We start from the raw sequence: 26,306 nt of genomic DNA on the forward strand, positions 1-26,306 counted from the left end.
AGGGGAGGGGAAGAGAAGTTATTTTCTTACACTACCTGTTCAACTTTAGATAGTTCCTCTGTCCCTCTCTTCCCCTCCCCTTCCCAGATCTCCCTCTATCTTCCTGTCTCCACCTATATCCTTCCTTTGTCCCGCCCCCCCAGACATCGTTGTACGTCTGCCAACCAAAGGAGACGTACAACGAGATCTGGGTGCCCTAGTGCATCAGTCACTGAAAGGAAGCATGCAGGTACAGCAGACAGTGAAGAAAGCCAATGGAATGTTGGCCTTCATAACAAGAGGAGTTGAGTATAGGAGCAAAGAGGTCCTTCTGCAGTTGTACAGGGCCCGAGTGAGATCGCACCTGGAGTACTGTGTGCAGTTTTGGTCTCCAAATTTGCGGAAGGATATTCTTGCTATTGAGGGCATGCAGCGTAGGTTTATTAGGTTAATTCCCGGAATGGCGGGACTGTCATATGTTGAAAGACTGGAGCGACTAGGCTTGTATACACTGGAATTTAGATGAGAGGGGATTTTATCGAAACATATAATAATAATAATAATAATAATAATAATAATAATAATAATGCATTACATTTATATAGCGCTTTTCATATATTCAAAGACGCTTTACAGGGATTTAGATAACATAGGGAAGTGAATAAATAGATAAATAAGTAAACGAACAGAGAAAGGAGACAGAAGGTGAGGTGACCTTCAGTGGTTGAAGGCAGTACTGAACAGGTGAGACTTCAGTAATGTTTTGAATGTGCTGAGTGTGGAGGAGTCTCTGACGGTTTGGGGTAGTGAGTTCCATAGGGTGGGAGCAGCGATGGAGAAAGCCCTGTCCCCCCAGGATCTGAGTTTGGTCCGGATGTGGGGGGATAGGAGATAGGCAGCAGCAGAGTGGAGGGTGCAGGCGGGAGTGTGCCTGTGGAGGAGGTCGGTCAGGTAGGATGGGGCCAGGTTATGGAGGGCTTTGTAGGTCATGAGGAGGATTTTGTACTGGATTCTCTGGGGGATGGGGAGCCAGTGGAGTTTGTAAAGGACGGGGGTGATATGGTCATGGATCGGGGTGTGGGTGAGTAGACGGGCAGCGGAGTTTTGAATGTATTGAAGTTTACTGATGATTTTTGAGGGTGCGCCATAGAGGAGGCTGTTGCAGTAGTCCAGACGGGAGGTGATGAAGGCGTGGATGAGGGTTTCTGCAGCTGTGGAGGAGAGGGATGGACGGAGACGGGCAATGTTTTTGAGGTGGAAGAAGGCTGTCTTTGTGATGTGTTTGATGTGTTTGTCGAAGGAGAGGGTTTGATCAAAGATGATTCCAAGATTCCGGATGTGAGGGGAGGTGGATACTGGGAGACCATCAATATTGAGGATGAAGTTTTGGGTGGATTTGGTGAGCGTTTTTGGACCAATGATGATGATTTCAGATTTGTTGCAGTTGAGTTTGAGGAAATTTGATTGAAGCCAAGATTTTATTTCAGTGATGCAGTTTGTCAGTGTAGAGTGTGTGGTGGTGGAGATTGACTTGGTGGAGATGAGGAGTTGGATATCATCGGCGAAGCAGTGGAAGTTGAGACCATGACGGCGGATTAATTGACCAAGGGGGAACAGGTAGAGGATGAAGAAGAGGGGGCCAAGGACTGAGCTTTGGGGGACACCTTGGGGGAGGGGAGCGGTGGGGGATTTACTGTTGTTAATGGAGATGAACTGGTGCCTGTCAGAGAGGTAAGATTTGAACCAGGATAGGGCTGTGCCGGTGATGTTAAAGGAGGTTTCAAGTCGGGTGAGGAGAATGGAGTGATTTATGGTGTCAAAGGCGGCGCTGAGGTTTTATTATATAAGATTATTAAGGGGTTGGACACGTTAGAGGCAGGAAACATGTTCCCATTGTTGGGGGAGTCCAGAACCAGGGGCCACAGTTTAAGAATAAGGGGTAGGCCATTTAGAACGGAGATGAGGAAAAACCTTTTCAGTCAGAGTTGTAAATCTATGGAATTCTCTGCCTCAGAAGGCAGTGGAGGCCAATTCTCTGAATGCATTCAAGAGAGAGCTAGATAGAGCTATTAAGGATAGCGGAGTCAGGGGGTATGGGGAGAAGGCAGGAACGGGGTACTGATTGAGAATGATCAGCCATGATCACATTGAATGGTGGTGCTGGCTCGAAGGGCCAAATGGCCTACTCCTGCACCTATTGTCAATTGTCTATTCCAAAGAGGTACAGGTTTGTAGGTTAACTGGCTTCGGTAAAAATTGTAAATTGTCCCCAGTGTACTGGGATCGCTAGTCGGCACGGACCCGGTGGGCAGAAGGGCCTGTTTCTGCGCTGTATCTCTAACCGAAACTATTCCTTTGCAGGTCATGGATGCGATTTGGCATGATGATCATTGCTAAAATTAACAATCGTAGACTGTTGACTGAGGAGCCGTATTGTCCCCAGGCACAAAGGCAGAAAAGAGAGCAGAGTACAAATCCATATTGTTCATGACCTCTTGTTACAGTCAGTCTGGAATGAAAGTGGTATTGTCCTTCTATCTTTTCCACCAAAGGAAATAATCTTGCTCTCCTTGATGCTTGAGGTGGTGCAGAATTACCTCATTTGAAGGTGAGTAATCTTCAGATGGTTATCATCTGTAGCTCTTAAATCTGAACAAATGTGTTCAACAAATTGCATTAATCTTCAAGCCTCGGGTGCTGAGCTTTCGCGTACTTGAGGTTACTAAATTAAGTAACCTTTTAAGCTGGGTGAATTCTCTCTTTAAAGTGCAGGCAGGAAATATGTCTTTAAAGTTCTATCTGTAAACTACAGGCACTATATGGAAGAAAGACTGCCCAAATAACAGGAGTTTGCAGGTACTATCATAACATTTAACCACCACTCTACTCCACTCAAACAGCACCCAAGGTGGCACAGCGGTAGAGTTGCTGCCTCACAGCGAATGCAGCGCCGGAGACTCAGGTTCGATCCTGACTATGGGTGCTGTACTGTACGGAGTTTGTACGTTCTCCCCGTGACCTGCGTGGGTTTTCTCCGAGATCTTCGGTTTCCTCCCACACTCCAAAGACGTACAGGTTTGTAGATTAATTGGCTGGCCAAATGTTAAAATTTTTAAAAATCATCCCTAGTGGGTGTAGGATAGTGTCAATGTGCGGGGATCGCTGGGCGGCGCAGACCCGGTGGGCCGTAGGGTCTGTTTCTGCGTTGTATCTCTAAACCTAAAAAAGGTCAAGGTCGAACTAGCTGGGCCATTGTGCTGCCCTGGTATGGTATGTGGAATGTAAAGTGAGGGGACAAATTTAATACGAACCTGAGGGACAACCTTTTCACTCGGACGGTGGTGAGTATAGGAAACGAGCTGCCAGAGGAGGTAGTTGCAGCAAGTACTAATATAACATTTGAGAGACAATTGGACAGGTCATAAGGAATAGGAGTAGATTTAGGCCATTCGGCCTATCAAGTCTACTCTGCCATTCAATCATGGCTGATCTATCTTCCCCTAACCGCATTCTCCTGCCTTCTCCCCATAACCTCTGACACCTGTACATGGATAGAACAAGTTTAGAGGGATATGGGCCAAGTGCAGGCAGGCGAGACTAGTGTAGATGGGGCATGTTGGTCGGCGTAATCTAGTTGGACGAAGGGCCTGTTTCCACACTGTATGACTGGAAAAAATCTAAGCGCATGGATCAGTGTAAACACAAAGAAGCTAATGTGCTTGCAATTAAATGATTTATGGTCAGAGTCTGAACAGCAGGAATAAAAAGCTGCTAATTCATAAGAGCACAGATGGGATCTCGCCAGGGTGTTCAGGAGCGACCGCTATAAACTGGTCCTGCCTTTTTAAACTAGATGGAGAGATTAAAGGTCAAACATTCTCTGATAGATTCTTTCTAACTTCTGAGAGATGGTGGGTTGCCTGTCATAGCCATACAGCGTAGAAACAGGCCCTTCAGCCCAACGCCCACACCGACCAATCTTGCCCCATCCGCACTAGTCCCATCTGCCTGCGTTTGGCCCGCATCCATTTAAACCTACCCTATCCATGTCCCTGTCTAAATGATTCTTAAATGGTGCAAGACGACCTGCCTCAATTACCTCCTCCAGCAGCTTGTTCCATGCATCAATCACTCTCTTGTGTAAAAAAGTTACTCCTCAGGTTCCTATTAAATCTTTTCCCCATTCACCTTAAACCTATGTCCTCTGGTTAAAGAATTCCCCTACTCTGGGTAAGAGACTCTGTGCATCTACCCAATCTATTCTTCTCACCTCGAAAAAATCACTTGATCCATTACCCATCCGGAGTCAAAAGAAAACCTCTGCAGCTGTAATACTTGATCTCCTGCCCCTCTCCCTTACTCCCCCCCCCCCCCCCCCCCCCGGACTCGCACCTAACTCTCCCCTCTTCCACCTTTGTTCCTGCCTTTACCTTCACAATTCACAACTCTTCAATCCTTTTCTTCACACCTGCTGTCTTTTCATCTCTGGCCTTTGTCCACCATTTGCCTATCATAGCCAACTGCCTCACCTGTAGCCATCTATTACCTGCCAGGCTTTGTCCTGCCCCTCCTCTACACCAGCTTTTTATTTGTAAACCAGCATTTGCAGTTCCTTCTTCCTACTACTTAAAAAAATCTTATCTGATTTTACAAGCAGAGTTCAATTTGTGACTTTAATTTTTACATTCTGTATTTTTCACTTTATGCATAATTTATTAAACTGGTTGCAAATTATTTAAATGTTCATGATCCCTCCCAAGCTGTCTGAAGCCAAAAAAAATCTTTATGAACTGTTGGAACTACTTTGAAGGCAAGCACAGCAGTCAATATTGTTTTCTCAGCAAGACTCCAGTTGAACAGTGTTGAAGAACATTATTGAAGCAAGAGTGGGTTAAGTGGTACCAAGAGTCAACCTTGGATGGGTCCTGAATATTTTGGTTGATAATGTTTTCTGGTTGAGTTGGGCCATTCCACACCATGCTGGCCTGCCTCAACACCTATCCTGGTCAGATTAGGTTACTTCAGGCCCTCTAATCTTGATCAATATTTAGACTTTAGAGATATATCGTGGAAACGGGCCCTTTGGCGCACCGAGTCCACTTCGACCAGCGATCACCCCGCCGTATACTGCATACCAGGGACAATTTACAATTTACAGAACCCAATTAACCTACAAACCAGCATATCTTTGGAGTGTGGGAGGAAATCGGAGCACTCAGAGGAAACACACCCGGTCGCAGGGAGAACGTACAAACTCCGTACAGACAGCACCCGTAGTCAGGATCGGAACCTGGGTCTCTGGTGTGGTAAGGCAACAACTCTACCACTGCCCCACCGTGCCTGCCAATTGTTTAATTCTCAAATGGATTTAGCTTGTTATATTTATGGGGATAGGCAGTCTGAAGAAGGGTTCCAACCTGAAACATCACCTATTCCATTTCTCCAGAGATGCTGCCTGTCCCGCTGAGTTACTGCAGTATTTTGTGTCTATCTCCAGTATAAACCTGCATTTGAAGTCCCTTCCTACACATGAAAAACATTTATATATTCTGGCTCAGCATGAGATTGGTTGTTGCCTGGAACTCAGCGGGTCATGTAGCATCTGTGGAGGCAAAGAGATGGTTGAGTTTCCGAGTCAGGACCCTGGATCCAGATGCAGGGTCCTGACCCAAAACATTGACCGTCCCTTTGCTTCCGCAGATGCCACTTGACCCGTTGAGTTTCTCCAGCAGTTTGTTGTCTGCTTCAGATTCCAGCATCTCCAGTCTCTTGAGCCGCCTCTTCTTTGTTGTTGTCTGGTCAGGTTGGGATTTAATCTTGCAGCGCATTCCAAATCATTACCCTGGAGTCTCCTCCTAGGCCATTGTACTTCAAGTACATCTTGCTCCCTGATCACCTGATTCCATTTTGTGTCAAAACATGAATCAATCTCGACCTTGTGTATGCTCAGTGACAAAGACTTTGCAGGCTCCTACGGTGGAACATTGCAAAGATTTGACTGGTGTTCTGGTTGAGGGATCATGTTAGCCGGTGCCTTTCGTGGATGGTAAATCCCAAACTCGCCACAATCTTCAGACCAGCTGCAGCAAATTGATTTGCACAGCTTTGATGCAGCACTTTGAGGAAACAAGTTAGCAATGAATGTCACGTCAGCCCATTATTCAGTGTTCTTTTTCTGCTCGTCTTTTCTTTTAAACGCAGATGCCAGCCAAAGACAGATCATTCAAGTCGTATACTTTGTAATTTACTTAATGGTTTGGGACCCATGCCGATCTAAAATGTTCCATTCAACAGTGTTTGAAGCTGAATGCATAAGTTCATAAATCATAGGAACAGAAAAAGGATGGGTGATGTTTCGGGTCAAGACCTTTTTTCAAACCGGTTTCGACCCGAAATGTCACCTATTCCGTTTCTCCAGAGATGCTGCCTGACCCGTTGAGTTACTCCAGCATTTTGTGTCTATCTTCGGTATAACCCAGCATTTGCAGTTCCTTCTTACATGAAATTTAAGAGGTAATCTTGGGAAACATTTCCACATCGAATCTAGTCTATTTCTGGAAAAAGCTGCCAGAGGAAGCTACGGATGATGATGATACAATTCTGACTTTTGAAAGACATTTGGGCATGTATATGGATAGTGCTTAGAGAGTTATGGACCAAATGCCAGCAAATGGGACGAGGCCAATGTGCCAACTTGGATCGGTATGGACATGGTGGGCTGAAGGGCCTGTTTCCTTGCTGTAGAGCTCTATCACTCCAATCCCTGAAAGAATTTTGTGCATTTCAATGAGTACACCTCTTGACATTCTCAACTCTTGAGAACATAACCCCAATCTGCTCCACCCCACCTTAATACCTGGAATCAATCTGGTGCATGCGTGCTATTCTCCCTTTAGTCCAGTTATACTTTTCCTTCGGGTGGAAAAAAAATTCCCTGCACAGAAAATGCAGGTGTTGTCTCAGAAAGCCTCTATAAAATGGTGACAAAGCAGCTTTTCTCTTGTATACACTCCTTTTTTTTGCCGTAAAGGCTAACATACCATTTGTATTCCCAATTGCCTGCTGAACCTGCTTGTTGTCTTTAATGTTTCAGACACATGGACAGATGGGTTTTTCTGAAAACCAAGTTTCCTATCTCTCAGAATATTTTACTTTACTATTTTTCCCAGCAGTGTTAAATCTTTCATACCTCCACTTTATATTTCATCTGCCATTTGCACGACTGTTACTGAACCACAATTTCCCTTTGAATAGTTTCTGCATCCTCTTCGCAACTCTAGTCCTTTTCCCATCAGCAAACTTTAGGGTGGCACAGTAGCGCAGCGGTAGAGTTGCTACCTCATAGTGCCAGAGAGCTGGGTTTGATCCTGACTACGGGTGTTGTCTGGACGGAGCTCGTGCGTTCTCCCTGTGACTGTGTGGGTTTTCTCCCGGAGCTCTGGTTTCCTCCCACACTCCAAAGACATGCAGATTTATAGGTTAATTGGCTTCAGTAAAGTTATACATGGTCCCTAATGTGTAGGATAGTGTTAGTGTACGGGGTCGGTGGTCGCTGGTCGGCGATCGCTGGTCGGCACGGACTTAGTGGGTCGAATGGCCTGTTTCCACGCTGTATCTCTAAAGTCTAAACTTGGATATATTATACCTATTCACAAAATGTTGGAGTAACTCAGCAGCATTTTGTGAATAAATACCTTCGATTTGTACCAGCATCTGCAGTTATTTTCTTATACGATATATTATACCTGATCAGTGAATCAACAGCTGAGCTCCAGTACTAATTCCTGCAGTATTATATACGAGTCTTACATAATAATAAAGGGCTCATTACAGATTCCTGAACTGAAAATGTTCATTCCAACTCTGATTATTGTCAATGAACTAATCCTAATCTACACCAGTATATTAGACCTGTTACGTGTGTCTTAGTTTGGTTTAATAACCTCTTGAATATTCCTATATCAAATTTGAAAATCCAAATCTAAAACATCAATTGTTTCATCTTACCTGTTCCGTTCATTATAACCTTGTAAAGCTCTTAACAAATTTCTTCGATTTGAGTTTTCTTTCAATTCTTGTAGACTCTTGTAAATGTTCTTCTTTTAATCATGGATTCTACAATATTTTCTCCTGCAGATGGCAGGCTACCTCTCCTCCCGCTCCCTGTGTTTTTCTCTTCATGTATAATTAAATAATGCCGTTATATTTACTACCTTCAATCTGTGGGGACTGGTCTATCTCCAAAGACAGCGCAGCCACGTGGGCCTGGCTTGCTGCCGTGAAGAACCCGGCCGGCCCCCGAGCTCGACCCCGAAGACCGGAGAGCCAAGGAGGAGGGAGCTGCTGGTGACGACGTACAGGAGGAGTGGGCCGGTCCAACAGCACATAATCCTCTGACATTTTCCCCACCTCCAAAGGGATCCCACTCCTAGCCACATCTTCCATTCTCCACCCCCTTCCGCAGAGGCTGTTCCCTCCGCAACTCCCTGGTCAATTCATCCCTTCCCACCCAAACCACCCCCTCCCCAGGTACGTTCCCCTGCAACCGCAGGAGATGCAACACCTGTCCCTATACCTCCCCCCTCGACTCCGTCCAAGGACCCCGACAGTCTTTTCAGGTGAGGCAGAGGTTCACTTGCATCTCCTCCAATCTCATCTACTATATCCGCTGTTCCAGGTGGAGACTCCTGTATATCGGCGAGACCAAGCACAGGCTCGGTGATTGTTTCGCTGAACACCTCCGCTCAGTCCGCCTAAACCGACCTGATCTCCCGGTTGCTCAACACTTTAATTCTCCCTCCCATTCCCACACTGACTTTTCTGTCCTGGGCCTCCTCCATTGTCAGAATGAGGCCCAGCACAAATTGGAGGAACAACACCTCATATTTCACTTGGGCAGCTTACACACCAGCGGTATGAACATTGACTTCTCCAACTTCAAGTAACCCTTGCTATCCCTCTCTCTCCATCTCCTCCCCCTTCCCAGTTACTGTCTCCAACTACATTTTATCTGTTTGCTTTCCCCCAAGTAACAATGATCTATTCTACATACTTCCCTTTGTCTTGTTTTCATACCTTACATTTCCTTATCTATACACTTCCTTATCTAGGTACCGCCCACTTCCTGACATCAGTCTGAAGAAGGGTCTCAACCCGAAACGTCACCCATTCCTTTTATTCACAAAATGCTGGAGTAACTCAGCAGGTCGGGCAGCATCTCGGGAGAGAAGGAATGGGTGACGTTTCGGGTCGAGACCCTTCTTCAGACTGATGTCAGGGGGGCGGGACAAAGGAAGGATATAGGTGGAGACAGGAAGATAGAGGGAGATCTGGGAAGGAGGAGGGGAAGGGAGGGACAGAGGAGCTATCTGAAGTTGGAGAAGTCGACGTTCATACCACCGGGCTGCAAACTGCCCAGGCGAAATATGAGGTGCTGTTCCTCCAATTTCCGGTGGGCCTCACTATGGCACTGGAGGAGGCCCATGACAGAAAGGTCAGACTAGGAATGGGAGGGGGAGTTAAAGTGCTCGGCCACCGGGAGATCAGTTTTGTTAATGCGGACCGAGCACAGGTGTTCAGCGAAGCGATCGCCGAGCCTGCGCTTGGTTTCGCCGATGTAAATAAGTTGACATCTAGAGCAGCGGATGCAATAGATGAGGTTGGAGGAGGTGCAGGTGAACCTTTGTCTCACCTGGAAAGACTGTTTGGGTCCTTGGATGGAGTTGAGGGGGGAGGTAAAGGGACAGGTGTTGCATCTCGTGCGGTTGCAGGGGAAAGTGCCTGGGGTTGGGGTGGTTTGGGTAGGAAGGGACGAGTGGACCAGGGAGTTACGGAGGGAACGGTCTCTGCGGAATGCAGAGAGGGGAGGGGATGGGAAGATATGGCCAGTGGTGGGGGTCCCGTTGTAGGTGACGGAAATGTTGGTGGATGATATGTTGGATCCGCTGGCTGGTGGGGTGGAAGGTGAGAACGAGGGGGATTCTGTCCTTGTTGCGAGTGGGGGGAGAGGGAGCAAGAGCGGAGCTGCGGGATGTAGAAGAGACCCTAGTGAGAGCCTCATCTATAATGGAGGAGGGGAAGCCCTGTTTTCTGAAGAACGAGGACATCTCGGAAGCCCTAGTGTGAAACACCTCATCCCAGGCGCAGATGCGGCGTAGACGGAGGAATAGGGAGTTGGGGATAGACTTTTTGCAGGGGACCGGGTGGGAAGAAGTGTAGTCCAGATAGCTGTGCGAGTCTATAGTAAATGTCCGTCACTAGTCTGTCTCCTGTGATGGAGATGGTGAGGTCCAGAAACGGGAGGGAGATGTCAGAGATAGTCCAGGTATATTTAAGGGCAGGATGGAAATTGGAGGTGAAGTGTATGAAGTCAGTGAGTTCTGCATGGGTGCAAGAGGTAGCACCAATGCAGTCGTCGATGTAGCGGAGGTAGAGTTCGGGGATGGGGCCAGTGTACGTCTGGAATAGGGATTGTTCGACGTACCCGACAAAGAGGCAGGCATAGCTAGGGCCCATGCGAGTGCCCATAGCTACGCCTCTGGTTTGGAGGAAGTGGGAGGAGTCAAAGGAGAAGTTGTTGAGGGTAAGAACCAGCTCTGCTAGGCGGAGGAGAGTGTTGGTCGATGGGGATTGGCTGGTTCTACGGTCGAAGAAGAAACGGAGGGCTTCGAGACCATCCTTGTGGGGGATGGAAGTGTAGAGTGACTGGACATCCATGGTGAAGATGAGGGAGTGGGGGCCTGGGAACCGGAAGTTATCAAGGAGATGGAGAGCGTGTGAGGTGTCTTGGACGTAGGTGGGGAGGGATTTAACCAGGGGGGATAGGATGGAGTCGAGGTAGGTAGAGATAAGTTCGGTGGGGCATGAGCAGGCAGAGACAATGGGTCTGCCGGGACAGTTATGTTTGTGGATTTTGGGTAGGAGGTAGAATCGGGCCGTGCGGGGCTGGGGAACTATGAGATTGGAGGCACTGGGGGTTAGATCGCCGATGATGAGGTCAGTGATGGTGCTGCTGATAAAGGTCTGGTGTTTATCGGTGGGGTCATGGTCCAGGGATAGGTAGGAAGAGGTGTCTGATAGTTGTCGTCTGGCCATTCCCTCTCTCCAGAGATGCTGCCTGTCCCGCTGTTATTTTGTGTCTACCAATGCCTAGGTCGGCTGCAGGAGGCACATGCTGTCGAGCGAGGGGGATGTCAGTTTGCGGGTCGAGCCGGTTGAGGGCGACGGAGTAGGCCCTGCAGCAGCCTGGGGCGTACCTATTTATTTAAATAAACTACACTGCAAGTCGTGAAACAAGTTCTCTTCGTCAATTTGGAGAGATAATTTAAATAAACTAAGTTGCAAGTAGTGAAAATAACTTCTCCTTATCATTTTTGGGAGAGATTTTAAATAAAATAAGGCTGCTGCAATTATTGAAAATCTGAAATAGAGGTTTTGTGATGTTCTAAAGAGAAAGTCAGTGGGTTCTCCCAACGTAGAAAAAAAGAACTGCAGATGCTGGTTCTTGCAGAGGGTCTCGACCCGAAACATCAACTATTTATGTCCTCCAGAGATGCGTCTGACCTGCTGAGTTGCTCCAGCACTCTGTGTGCGTTTCTTTGCATTTACTATTCATTTACTCCAGTACTGGGGTTTTTTCTGAAAACTTGGTGTCGCCTTCTTTCAACTGCCTCTAAGGTAGGAGACTGTAGTCTCTGCCTGAAAACTGGAGTCTGTAGTAATAACCAGACCCGAAAAGTCACCCATCCTTTTCCTCCAGAGATGCTGCCTGACCCGCTGGGTTACTTTCTGCTCCTATGACTGATGATTTGATGCATTCAGCAACAAACACTGTTGAATGGAACATTTTAGATCGGCACTGGTCCTAAACCATTGAGTAAACTACAAAGTACACGACTTGAATGGTCTGTCTCTGGCTGAGATATATCAATGGAAAAGCAGTACTGGAGACCACTGAATAAATACCACGACCATTGTCGGTCGTTGGAGTGAGTGCAGGTGTTGGACCGGCAACTGTCCAGAGCGCAGGCGCGGGGGGTGTTAGACCGGCAACTGTCCAGAGCGCAGGCGTGGTGCCGTCCGTCCGGGTGGGCGCGCGTGCGCAGTGCCGTCGCTGGGCGGCCTGGCAACGGCGGCGGTTGTGCGCGAGCGAGCGCGTCCCCACCGCGTCCCGCGCGCTCCACCGGCAGCGGCCCCGCAGCGGGAACCCGCACCGACCCACCGGACCCGGACCAACCCACCGGACCCGGACCAACCGACCCGCACCCGCTCCCGCACCAACCCACCGGACCCGGACCAACCCGCACCAACCCACTGGACCCGCTCCCACTGCACCCACCCGGGGAGGGAGGCAGCCGAGGACGGGAGGAGGAGGAGGCGGAGGCGGGTGAGTGAGGGAGGGACCGGGTGTGGGGGCCGGAGCGTACGAGGGAACCCTCCCCCCCCCCCCGACCCTCAACATCCCCTTCCTTCCCAACTCACCGTTCAGCTCTCTCCACCTCAACTCACCATCCCCATCCTTCATTAATTCCCTTCACTCCCCCTCCCTCGCTCCCACTTTCTCCCCAACCCACTTCCATTGCCCCCATCCCCTTGCCCCCCCATCCCCTTGCCCCCCCATCCCCTTGCCCCCCCATCCCCTTGTCCCCCATCCCCTTGTCCCCCATCCCCTTGTCCCCCATCCCCTTGCCCCCCCCATCCCCTTGCCCCCCATCCCCTTGCCCCCCCATCCCCTTGCCCCCTCATCCCCTTGCCCCCTCATCCCCTTGCCCCCTCATCCCCTTGCCCCCTCATCCCCTTGCCCCCTCATCCCCTTGCCCCCCCTCATCCCCTTGCCCCCCCTCATCCCCTTGCCCCCCCTCATCCCCTTGCCCCCCCTCATCCCCTTGCCCCCCCCATCCCCTTGCCCCCCCCATCCCCTTGCCCCCCCCATCCCCTTGCCCCCCCCCCCCATCCCCTTGCCCCCCCCCCATCCTCTTCCCCCCCCCCCATCCCCTTGCCCCCCCCCCCATCCCCTTGCCCCCCCCCCCCCATCCCCTTGCCCCACCCATCCATCCCCTTGCTGCCTGCGGGCATCCCGTCCTCCCCTTTAACCCATCACCAGCTCCCTCCCCGTTAGCTTTCACCAACCCTTCACCCATTACCCTTCACCTCCCCTCGCCTTCACCAAGGCGGGCACGGGTAGTGTTATTGCCCCGCAGCGCAGTGCCCTGTGACAGCGCTTTGGCCGGACCTCGCTCACTGAGGGATTGGCAGATCCACCCAGCTCAAGAGCAGTCAGACATAATCGCACTTTTACTATGATTAGTGCGCGTTTAAAATTTTATTTATTGGCTTTGTCGCTTCAGTGCGAATAGCAATTTCTGGAAATCTGGATAATATTTTTTTCATTCTGAATTTCCACTCTAACCTTGCCAAAGCAGTGAGAAATTGTATTTCTTTAAATCCCGCCTTGTAAAGGTAATGCGTACGGACTTGTAAATAGTCATAGTCAATGGTAATCTGCTTCAGGGGATCTTCAATATATCATTACATTGTGATGCCCACGATATAATTACGACGGTAACGCTAATGCACTTTTATCTCCAGGGTTGCAAAAGATGTCTGCAGAGTTGAAGCAGCGTAGACATTGTGCCTTTGACGGGAGAAACTGTAACAGCTTGGGGCGGTGGGAGTTTCAAAATCTAAAGGGCATAATTTACTATTGGCGTCATTAGTGTGGTTGCGAAATACATTCCCGAACCTATTTAAAAGCCGAGTGGAGATCAGGCTGTTTTGGAAATGCCGGAACGTGGACTGTCGCACTGCATTGTAAACCACTCGCACAACGTTACAACGTGTGTGTGTACTTCCCGCTGCATTCCCGCATGTCAGCGCAGCAGCTGACCAGTTAGTTCCTGGAAGGTAGACACAAAATGCTGGAGTAACTCGGCGGGTCCGGCAGCGTCTCTGGAATAGGTGACGTTTCGCATCGAGCCCTTTCATCAGACTGAGAGTCGGAGAGGGGGACACTCCCTGATTGTTTGAACAAGGGTCTCGACACGAAAAATCACCCCTTCCTTTTCTCCAGAGATACTGCCTGACCCGCTGAGTTACTCCAGCATTTTTGTGTCTATCTTCGGTTTAAACCAGCATCTGAAGTTCCTTCTTACTAATAACCAATATTAGAAATATGGTTGGAATATCAGGTTGGAATAATATCAGGCCCTGTTAACTGGAACTGTAGATGCTGGTTTACACCAAAGATAGATGAAGAGTTACTCCGGCATTTTGTGTCGGTCTTCGGGGTGACCAGTTTAAACGAATCTGCTTTGCCTGAAACGAATCACATCCCTCCATACACATTATAAAAGCTTCTTAAATGCAACTATTGCACCTTCCACCACCACCTCTGGCAGCAAGAGGGGTCCTGACATAAAATGTTTCTAGCCATGTTCTCCAGAGATGCTGCCTGGAAGGCAGATTAGTATCTGAATGGTGTCAGATTAGGAAAAGGGGAGGTGCAACGAGACCTGGATGTGCTTGTGCATCAGTCACTGAAAGTAAGCATACAGGTACAGCAGGCAGTGAAGAAAGCTAACATTGGCCTTCATTACGAGAGGAGCAAGGAGGTCCTACTGAAGCTGTACAGGGCCCTGGTGAGACCGAACCTGGAGTATTGTGTGTAGTTTTGGTCTCCTAATTTGAGGAAGGACATTGAGGGAGTGCAGCGTAGGTTCACCAGGTTAATTCCTGGCATGGCGGGACTGACATGATGAAAGAATGGGTCGACTGGGCTTGTATTCACTGGAATTTAGAAGGATGAGAGGGGATCATAGAATATAAACATATAAAACTCTTAAAGGATTGGACAGGCTAGATGCAGGAAAAATGTTCCCGATGTTTGGGGAGTCCAGAACCAAGGGTCACAGTTTAAGAATAAGGGGGTAGGCCATTTAGGACTGAGATGAGGAAAAACCTCTTCACCCAGAGAGTTGTGAATCTGTGGAATTCTCTGCAACAGAAGGCAGTGGAGGTCAATTCACTGGATGTTTTCAAGAGAGAGTTAGATTTAGTCTGAAGAAGGGTCTCAACCTGAAATATCACCCATTCCTTCTCTCCAGTGATGCTGCTTGTCCTGCTGAGTTACTCCAGTATTTTTTGTCTAAGTTAGCTATTAGGGCTAAAGGAATCCAGGGATATGGGGAAAAAGCAGGAATGGGGTACTGATTTTAGATGATCAGCCATGATCATATTGTTTGACGGTGCTGGCTCGAAGGGCTGAATGGCCTACTCCTGCACCTGTTTTTGTGATGAGTTGTGATGCATGATGATATAAATGGTGAGGTAAATCAGTGCTTATATTTATTCTTAAAACGTGGAATTCATTCTTAAATGATTGTGTGTCTCGTACTGATTCCAATCTATTATGATATTTCTTGTCTTCCAGAACAGCTAATTAAACAGTTGCTTGAAGGGAATGGATGCGACATGATCAAGCTTGACTGGAAATCAAATTGCTTTTCATTCAACGAAACCTTTCTTGTGATGAGTTTGTTTCTTTGGAGGCCTGTCCCGAGTTGAAGGTTTGGAAGCAGAAAGGTAGGAAATGGATGAGTCGGTGCTGCTGGACTTGCTGGAGTGCCCCGTGTGCTTGGAGCGGCTGGACGCCACGGCCAAGGTGCTGCCATGCCAGCACACCTTCTGCCGTCGCTGCCTGCAGGGGATTCTAAGCTCCAGGAGCGAACTGCGCTGCCCGGAGTGCAGGACGCTGGTGGACTGCGGGGTGGACGAGCTCCCAACTAACATCCTGCTGGTTCGTTTGCTTGACGGCATCAAGCACCGGCCGAGGAGGTCCGGCAACAGTGGCGTGAATGGCAATAACAATGTCAACGGTACCGCCAAAGTACAAAGCAACGGGGTCATCTCTGCCAACTGCGGAATTGCGTTGCGGGATCTTCAGGGCACTCACCGGGTGCAGGCACGGAGCCCTCCAGTCAGGGTAAGTCAGACCTGTATTTCACCTCCAGGTAGCCTCAACCTGACTATGCTTGTTCCATTGGGGAAGCAAAAGTGTTGCCTGTGGCAAATTTAATCAGCACATTTTTATTTTGGAACATTCCTTATACGTTTATGCTGCTTGCATATTGAGATTGGTATTAGATTCATAGAGTGGTACCGCATGGCTACAGGTTCTAACCGTAATCCAGGATAGACTTGAATCTACTGAAGTACAGAAGAGTGAAGGGGATATGGCTGAAAGAGAGCATGATGGGTCTACACAGGTGTCATAGTGCACAGAAGCAGCCACTTGGCCAAACTCCTCCATGCCGACCAAGGTGCCCCATTTAAGGTAGTCCCGTTTTCCTGTGTTTCGCCCAGATGCTTCTAAACCTTTCCTATCCACGTATCTGTCAGTGTCTTTTAAATGCTGTTTATAGTACCTGCCTCAACTATCTCCTCTGGCAGCTTGTCCCGTACACCCACCTCTGAGTGAAAAGGTTACCCCTCAGTTTCCTATTAAACCTTGCCCCTCCCACCTTAAACCTATGTTCTCTGATTCTTGATTCCCCTACCCTGGGTAAAAAGACTACATCCAGTTTTTTTGCTGCATGTTTGACCTGCAATGTGGTTTTCAAACCAGCATTCTATTTACACCTGTTGATTGATACTGCAGTTGCCCCTGCCCATGAGAACGTTCTGCATTTACACGTGATGTGTGCAATTATTGCAAAAATCGTGAAAGACATGGAACAGGTGAATAGCCAGTCTTTTCTGCAGAGTGAAAGGGAGGGGGGGAGACAGGGGAGCGGGCATTGGTTTAAGCTGAGAGGGAAGAGATTTAAAGAGGACTTGCGGGGCATCTTCTTACCCTGGAAGGGTGGAGTATATATGAGTGGGCTTCTACAGGAAGTGGTTGAAGCAGGCCCAATTAAGACACATGGACAGTGGGATACAAGCCGGCTGCAGGCAACTGGGACGAGCTTATCGGGCAATTTGGTCAACATGGTCAAAGTTCAAAGGGCCTGCTTCCATTGTGTATTGTGTAGGAAGGAACTGCGGATGCTGGTTTAAACCGAAGATAGACACATAAAGGTGGAGTAACTCAGCGGGTCAGACAGCATCTCTGGAGAAAAGCAATAGGTGAGGTCTCGACCTGAAACGTCACCTATTCCTTTTCTCCAGAGATGCTGTCTGACCCGCTGATTTACTCCAGCCTTTTATGTCTATCCATGCTGTATTGCTTCCATTGTCATTAGGAAACTTGAAATGTAACTGTTTCTGGGTAGTTTGGGCAGTAATTAATATCTAAACATCTTCTTTAACCCCTGATAGTTTAGATTGTCTTTGGGAGGTTCAAAAGACACTACATTGCAGAGTGGTCTGATAATATTTGAGAAGTGCATTTGTTTTCTACTGAAGTAGCAGTGGAGATGTTCATCGGATTGGAGATTTATTCTATATACAACCTCCTCCCCCACTTCCCATACACAATGCAATTAAATGAAGATGTTGCTGCCAGTATGCTTCCTGTTCATCTTGCACAGAGAAAATATTATTTATAATTCAGTATCTTTTCAGTTAAATCTTGATGCCAAATTAGCAAAATAAATGCAGAAAATGTTACTTCTGTAGCCTGATTCTATGCTAAATATTAATGCATCTGTAGCCAGAGCTGTCAAACATTTAATGGTAGACTGTTTACCCCCCGGGAACTGTTTGCAGTCTCAAGCAAATGCCAAGGGGAACTTGCATCTGCCAAGCTCCAGTAGGAGTAGGTGCCTTGCTGAGGATGTGAGACACACAATGTTTGAGTGCTGCTCCACTCAAATTGATGCCCATTGTTGTTGCGTTTCTGGGATATACAAAATGTTTTATTCTGAATTTGCAGATGAACAAGGAATATTTCAATCAGCAGACCTGGTCCACACTGAGGCCGATGGTCTAACCTTGTGCTAGGTTTGAGATTTTCACTGAAATGCCTCGAAGGCATTGAACAATTACTACATTAATTATTACATTTGTCCCCACTTGAGGGGACCTTAAATCTAGATAAATATCTCCACTCTAAAACTAATCTGAATTAGTTAATACAGTGAATTAGTATTCCTGGCCTTGCTGGTACATTTTAAATTAAACATTCCAGAGACATGCTACTTTTCCATTGATTTTTGCAAAGATAAAATTATCAATTTGGAACGCAATTGTTTTGCGGCCCATTCATTCCTAGACTTCGTATTGTGTAGTCAAACTTTGAAAATTCCTTTGGACTGACTAATACCTAAGGTCTTTGTCTAGCCCTGCTGAAAATACACCTCTGGCATGCAGAGGGCGTGGGGAAATAACTGAATGGATTCATGCCAATAGGTTGAAAGTATCTCCTTTAAAAGTCAGCATGTGTTATAGGAATACTGAAAAAGCAGGCCATTTGGCCTTTGAGCCAGAACTGCCAGCCAATGAGATGATGGTTGATTTGTGAACAGGTCTGCTCCCCCACCCACCCCTCCATGATCCTCTGATTGAATTCATGTTTAAATCTGACATTTTGTGTTAGCAGGTGACCCACCATGAATTGCAGTTTGTAGAGTAAAGTTCACTACTTTGCACACATCTTTAGTTGTTTCTTCATTTAACTTGTTCCTTAACCGCAAATGAGTCATTTTCAGAATATATCCCTTTACCCAATACTTCCAAAACATTGAAAACTTTCTCTCCATAATCCTGCCTTAGGCGTGACGCCTGAAGCTACTCCCAGGTGTCGTCTAAACACGGCTTTGTATTTCTGAGGCATAATTTCTAACTCTTTTGTATGATACTCCTCTTGAAATCAAGTCTGGCTCTTCAGGCTTTTTAGTTTAGTTTAGAGATATGGTGCAGAAACAGGGCCTTCGGCCGACTGATTCTACGCCGACCAGCGATCACCTGTTCACACTAGTTCTATCCCACACGAGCAACAATTTACAGATGCCAATTAACCTACAAACCTGCACATCTTTGGAGTGTAGGAGGAAACTGGAGCACCCAGGGAAAACTCACGCAGTCATGGAGAATGTGCAAACTCCGTACAGACAGAACCTGTAGTCAGGATCAAACCTGGGTCTAAGGTGCTGTTAGGCAGTAGCTCTACCGCTGTACCACTGTGCCACTGCTATTTTCCTGTACCTCTCCACATTTTAATGCATTTTCTCCCCTTCCCTTGGGTTTTTTTAGAGCTCCATTGTATTCAGTGTTGTTGAAATGTAGGTTTCCATTTATCAGTTTGTGTTGAGAAATTGCTGTGTGCCTAGTTGGTCAGTATGGTATATTGAAGGTAGACACAAAATGCTGGAGTAACTCAGCGGGACAGGCAGCATCTCTGAAGAGAAGAATGGGTGACATTTCTGGTCGAGACAATAATAATAAGTGTACAAATTCTTCAGTGCAACCAAAGACGGTCTATAAAAGTTTATAATTGAGGTTAGTGTGTAGTGTTCAAGAGCCTGATGTTGGGAAGAAGCTGTTCTTGAACCTGGTCATATTGGTTTCTGGGTTCCTATACCAGCTTCCCAGTAGTAGGCGTTAAATAACCCACCAGCAGGCCTAACTTGCCTGCCTCTGACTGGGGACTCTCCTGCCAAGGACCGGGTACCCGCCTGGAAGGCCCGGCTCCCTTGCTGTGGACCGAAGACCCGTGCCACGGACTTGGAATCCGCCTAGAAGGCCCAGTTTGCCCGCCCAGAGTGGAAGGCATCAGACGGAGGGCCGGTAAACAGACTGGAGGTGGGAAGGTGTCCACTGCATTGACAGTGGAGTGGGCAGCTGGAGGCCTAGCAACAGCTTGGTGTTCGGCTAGTCCGGGCGCCGCTCCAAGAGGCTGAGTGTGTGGACTGGATGCGGCCTGCAGCGGTGGAGGACACCACGGCTATGCTTGGCCAGGCCAACCCTGAAATGCCGCCAGGACAACGGGCCTTCATGGTCAGGTCAAGAACCGTGCACTTATAAACTGCGACTTGAAAATGGCGCCAAATCTGGCGACTCTATATGCTGTCTCAGTGCACTACTGCTATACACTTGTACTAAATCTGAGATGTTTATTTAAGATGTATCTAAGTGCTTATGTATAGTGATACTTGTACTAAACTGTATACAAAAATGAATTTCACTGTATCTTGGTACATGACAAATAAAGTACCATTATATGAGTAGGTAGGAACTGCAGTTGTTGGTTTAAACCGAAGATAGACACAAAATGCTGGAGTACTCAGCGGGACAGGCAGTATCTCTGGAGAGAAGGAATGGGTGACATTTTGGGTCGAGATCCTTCTTCCAACCAGCCAGAGGCGCTGCCTGTCCCACTGAGTTACTGAGGAAGAAGCTGAGTTATGAGAGAGTGTGGTCAGCCACTGAGTTATGAGAGCGTGTGGTCAGGGCAGTGTGGGTCTTTACTATTGGCTGCCTTTTTGAGGCTGGCCCCTTCAATGGTGGGGAGGTCAGTACCTGTAATGGACCTAGCAGTGTCTACCATTCTCTGTACTTTCCTTCATTACTTCCTTGCTTCTGGCTAGCTAATGCATTCGTAGGAGAAAATTGGGTGATTTGTGGTTGGATGTTTGTCCCATATTTGAATGTTGCCCCTTGGAATCCCCTTTCGCAACATGTGGGGGTGTTTTTATCTTTCAGAAAGGGCAGTGGGTGGAAAATTTGAAATGTACACTTGATGTGTCAATAGACAATAGGTGCAGGAGTAGGCCATTTGGCCCTTCGAGCCAGCACCACCATTCAATGTGATCATGGCTGATTATTCACAATCAGTACCCCGTTCCTGCCTTTTCCCCATAACCCCTGACTCCGCTATCTTTAAGAGCTCTATGTAGCTCTCTCTTGAAAGCATCCAGAGAATTGGCCTCTACTGCCTTCTGAGGCAGGGAATTCCACAGATTTACAACTCTCTGACTGAAAAAGTTTTTCCTCATCTCTGTTCTAAATGGCCTACCCCTTATTCTTAAACTGTGGCCCCTGGGGTTCTGGACTCCCCCAACATTGGGAACATGCTTCCTGCCTCTAATGTGTCCAATCCCTTAATAACCTTATATGTTTCTATAAGATCCCCTCTCATCCTTCTAAATTCTAGTGTATACAAGCCTAGTCGCCCCAGTCTTTCAACATACGACAGTCCCGCCATTCCGGGAATTAACCTAGTGAACCTACGCTGCACGCCCTCAATAGCAAGAATATCCTTCCTCAAATTTGGAGACCAAAACTGCACACAGTACTCCAGTTGCGGTTTCACTAGGGCCCTGTACAACTGCAGAAGGACCCCTTTGCTCCTATACTCAACTCCTCATGTTATGAAGGCCAACATTCCATTGGCTTTGTTCACTGCCTGCTGTACCTGCATGCTTCCTTTCAGTGACTGATGCACTAGGACACCCAGATCTCATTGTATGTCCCCTTTTCCTAACTTGACACCATTCAGATAATAATCTGCCTTCCTATTCTTACCACCAAAGTGGATAACCTCACATTTATCCACATTAAACTGCATCTGCCATGCATCTGCCCACTCGTACAACCTGTCCAAGTCACCCTGCAACCTCATAGCATTTTCCTGACAGTTCACACTGCCACCCAGCTTTGTGTCATCTCAAATTTGCTAATGTTACTTTTAATCCCTTCATCCAAGTCATTAATGTATATTGTAAATTGCTGCGGTCCCAGCACCGAGCCTTGCGGTACCCCACTAGTCACTGCCTGCCATTCTGAAAGGGACCAATTTATCCCCACTCTTTGCTTTCTGTCTGCCAACCAATTTTCTATCCATGTCAGTACCCTACCCCCAATACCATGTGCTCTAATTTTGCCCATTAATCTCCTATGTGGGACCTTGTCGAAGGCTTTCTGAAAGTCAAGGTACACTACATCCACCGGCTCTCCCCTGCCCATTTTCCTAGTTACATCCTCAAAAAATTCCTGAAGATCAGTCAAGCATGATTTCCCCTTCATAAATCCATGCTGACTCGGAACGATCCCGTTACTACTATCCAAATGCCCCGCAATTTCGTCTTTTATAATTGACTCCAGCAACTTCCCCACCAGTGATGTCAGACTAACTAGTCTATAATTTCCTGTTTTCTCTCTCCCTCCTTTCTTTAGCTACCCTCCAATCCACAGGAACTGATCCCGAATCTATAGAACATTGGAAAATGATCACCAATGTGTCCATGATTTTTAGACCAACCTCCTTGAGTACCCTGGGATGCAGACCATCAGGCCCTGGGGATTTCGCAGCTTTCAGTCCCATCAGTCTACCCAACACCATTTCCTGCCTAATGTGAATTTCCTTCAGTTCCTCCGTCACCCTAGGATCTCTGACCACTAGAACATCTGGGAGATTGTTTGTATCTTCCTTAGTGAAGACAGATCCAAAGAACCGGTTCAACTCGTCTGCCATTTCCTTGTTCCCCATAATAAATTCTCCTGCTTCTGTCTTCAAGGGACCCACATTTTCCCTTCATCCCTTCAAGGGACCCACATGTCTACCTTTTAATGGATAGCCTTGTGTTCCCAATCACCATTTCAACTGTGCAAAAGCTTGCTTGGTGGCACTGTGAATTGAGGGAATATAGTCTTGTGAAAGGGAATTTAAAATTGTTTTTAAGTGGCCACACTTTGGTGTTTAAAAATAACAGTTTACCTTTTGGAAAATGTGGATCTGGTGGAGAGAGCAGGGATGACCTGGTCTCTTGGCATTTACTGCACGTACGACTTCTGTGAAATTTCTGTCGGATTTTCTGGATGTTTGTGCATATTGAAATGGGCCTCGTGATTCAAAAAGTCCCATGGCACTACAGCTTCATAGAAGGATGAATGGAAAGATAGTAGAGGCAGTTAAGTGTTGGTCCAAGATTCCTGTAATTGAGTCTGGAACTATTGTCTTTCCTTGAAAACAAGGTTGAAAAAAAATTCAGATGCACTTGTGTAGATATTCAAACATCATTGCAGGAGAATCAATTGTCTCATGAATGTACCTCATGAATTTATATAATTAAATTGGTATATTGTTAGCAACAAAATTCATGGTCTTGTTGCTATAGTTACCAAATATGAAGTGTTTGTGCACTATGCACCTAACTATTTTGCAACCACTGCAGCACAGGATCCCTTCCGTACAGCAAAACACCTTGGAGCAACCATCCCCTAGATATCTTGCCATAATATTGTAAGAGAGAATGTAGACACAAAATGTGGAGTAACTCAGCGGGACAGGCACCATCTCTGGGGAGAAGGAATGGGTGACGTTTAGGGTCGAGACCCTTCTTCAGACTGATGTCAGGAGAGTGGGCAGGACAGAGATAGAATGTGGTTGGAGACAGTAAGATTGGTGGGAGAACTGGGAAGGGGGAGGGGATGGAGAGAGAGGGAAAGCAAGGGCTATTTGAAGTTAGAGAAGTCAATGTTCATACTGCTGGGGTGTAAGCTATCCAAGTGAAATATGAGGTGCTGTTCCTCCAATTTGCACAGGGCCTCACTCTGACAATGGAGGATGATCAGGACAGAAAGGTCAGATTAGGAAGGGGAGTTAAAGTGTTGAGCAACCGGGAGATCAGGTAGGTGAAGGCGGACTGAACGGAGGTGTTCAGCGAAACGATGGCCGAGCCTGCGCTTGGTCTCGCTGATGTACAGAAATTGACACCTGGAACAGTGGATACAGTCGATGGGGTTGGAGGAGCTGCAAGTGAACCTCTGCCTGACCTGAAAAGACTGTCTGGGTTCTTGGATGGAGTTGAGGGGGGAGGTAATGGGACAGGTGTTGCATCTCCTGCGGTTGCCTTCTAATTTTCTACGCTCTTACCATGCGAAACAGCACTGGCCATCCACCCTGTCTATGCCTCTCATAATTTTCTATACGTCTGTTAGCCTGTGCCTGTCAGTAGTCTGTTTCCTAAGGTGGCAGTGGTTCCTTTGGCGTCCCAGCTGAGAATTGGCCTCAGCTCACCTGTTGCTGATCTTGTTGCCAGGATGCCTCACCACACTGTGACAGAGGAACTTCCAATCCCTTCACACGCACGCGCACACACCGAGGGGAAGCTGGCCAAGAATATAAAGGACAGTATAAGCTGAAGGACAGTAAAAAGCTTCTTTAGGTATGTGAAGAGAAAAAGATTTGTAAAGACAAATGTGGGCCCCTTGAAGGCAGAAACAGGTGAAATTATAATGGGTATCAAGGAAATGGCAGAAGAGTTGAACAGGTACTTCGGATCAGTCTTCACAAAGGAAGACACAAACAATCTCCCAGATGTACTAGAGGACAGAGGATCTAGGAAGTCAGAGGAACTGAAATAAATTTGCATTAGGCGAGAAATAGTATTGGATAGACTGATGGGACTGAAGGCTGATAAATCCCCAGAGCCTGATGGTCTGCATCCCAGGGTACTCAAGGAGGTGGCTCGAGAAATCGTGGATGCATTGATGATCATTTTCCAGTGTTCAATAGATTCAGGATCAGTTCCTGTGGATTGGAGGGTAGCTAATGTTATCCCACTTTTCAAGAAAGGAGCGAGAGAGAAAACAGGGAATTTTAGACCAGTTAGCCTGACATCGGTGGTGGGGAAAATGCTGGAGTCAATTATTAAAGAGGTAATAACGGCGTATTTGGATAGCAGTAAAAGGATTGGTCCAAGTCAGCATGGATTTATGAAGGGGAAATCCTGCTTGACTAATCTTCTGGAATTTTTTGAGGATGTAAAATGGATGCTAGTGGATGTAGTGTATCTAGACTTTCAGAAAGCCTTTGATAGAGTCCCACACGGGAGGTTGGTGAGCAAAATTAGAGCACATGGTATTGGCGGTAGGCTATTGACATGGATAGAGAATTGGCTGGCAGACAGGAAGCAAAGAGTAGGAATAAACGGATCCTTTTCAGAATGGCAGGTAGTGGCGAGTGGAGTGCCGCAAGGCTCCGTGCTGGGCCGCAACTATATACAAAATATATTAATGATTTGGATGATGGAATTAGAAGTAATACTAGCAAGTGTGAACTGCGAAGAGGATGTTAGGAGGTTGCAGGGTGACTTGGACAGTTTGAGTGAGTGGGCAGATGCATGGCAGATGCAGTATAATGTAGATAAATGTGAGGTTATCCACTTTGGCCGCAAAAACAAGGAGGCAGATTATTATCTCAATGGTGTCAGATTAGGTAAAGAGGAAGTGCAACAAGACCTGGGTGTCCTTGTACACCAGTCACTGAAAGTAAGCATGCAGGTACAGCAGAAAGTGAAGAAAGCTAATGGCATGTTGGCTTTCATAACGAGAAGATTTGAGTATAGGAGCAAAGAGGTCCTTCTGCAGTTATATAGGGCCCTGATGAAACCACATCTGGAGCATTGTGTGCAGTTTTGGTCTCCTAATTTGAGGAAGGATGTCCTTGCTATTGAGGCTGTGCAGCGTAGGTTCACGAGGTTAATCCCTGGGATTGCAGGACAGTCTGATGAGGAAAGATTGGAAAGACTGGGCTTATATTCACTGGAGCTTAGAAGGATGAGAGGGGATCTTATAGAGACGTATAAAATTATAAAAGGACTGGACAAACTAGATGCAGGAAAAAAAATTGAAATGTTGGGGGAGTCCAGAACCAGAGGCCACAGTCTAAGAATAAAGGGGAGGCCATTTAAAACTAAGGTGAGAAGAAACTTTTTCACCCAGAGAGTTGTAAATTTGGGAATTCTCTGCCACAGAAGGCAGTGGAGGCCAATTCACTGGATGAATTTAAAAGAGAGTTAGATAGAGCTCTAGGGGCTAGTGGAATCGGGATATGGGGAGAAGGCAGGCACAGGTTACTGATTGTGGATGATCAGCCATGATCACAATGAATGGTGGTGCTGGCTCAAAGGGCCAAATGGCCTCCCATTGCACCTATTTTCTATGTTTAGTCACAATCAGCTCAGACCGGGGATTGAAACTGGACCCCCTACTTAACCACAGAGAAGTCTATTCATTCAGGGAGTCATGGAAGTTGGAATAACTTCTGAGACCTCATTCATGAGGGTGAATACCCCTGATTGTTTTGTTTAAAGTCTGAGTCGAGCATCTCCTGATAACTAGGTTAGATGACTGGCTGTAAAACATTGATCCAAGCTTTTGCAGCAACAATTGATGCACGCCCATGCATGATTCAAAGACGCGCTAATCTAATAAAACCAGCTCCACGCTTGCAGGTAGCAGACCTGGTTGCGTGCATTGTGCAATGTATGAATGTTTAGAGAAGCATGCAGCTACTTAACGCAGTCATGAGTCAGTTGTGCAAATAATTTTATTATCAAGGGCAATGGTTATTGTTGAAGTGCAAAGCACAGTCCTTGATTCCTTATTGC

The 26,306-nt window shown here is 47.2% G+C and overlaps 1 protein-coding gene across 1 annotated transcript in view; it reads left to right on the plus strand.

The window, feature by feature from the left end:
• Positions 1 to 12,085: 12,085 nt before the first annotated feature.
• sh3rf1 (SH3 domain containing ring finger 1) overlaps positions 12,086 to 26,306 on the plus strand; it is a 159,166-nt gene continuing 144,945 nt past the window's right edge. Inside the window, exons 1-2 of the mRNA XM_078394858.1 lie at positions 12,086 to 12,364; positions 15,407 to 15,958. Coding sequence (XP_078250984.1) covers positions 15,566 to 15,958 — 393 coding nt within the window. The 5' untranslated portion in view covers positions 12,086 to 12,364; positions 15,407 to 15,565. The remainder of the gene's footprint in view (positions 12,365 to 15,406; positions 15,959 to 26,306) is intronic.

The sequence above is a fragment of the Rhinoraja longicauda genome, chromosome 3 (genome assembly GCF_053455715.1).
Source record: "Rhinoraja longicauda isolate Sanriku21f chromosome 3, sRhiLon1.1, whole genome shotgun sequence".
Classification (NCBI taxonomy): Eukaryota; Metazoa; Chordata; class Chondrichthyes; order Rajiformes; family Arhynchobatidae; genus Rhinoraja; species Rhinoraja longicauda.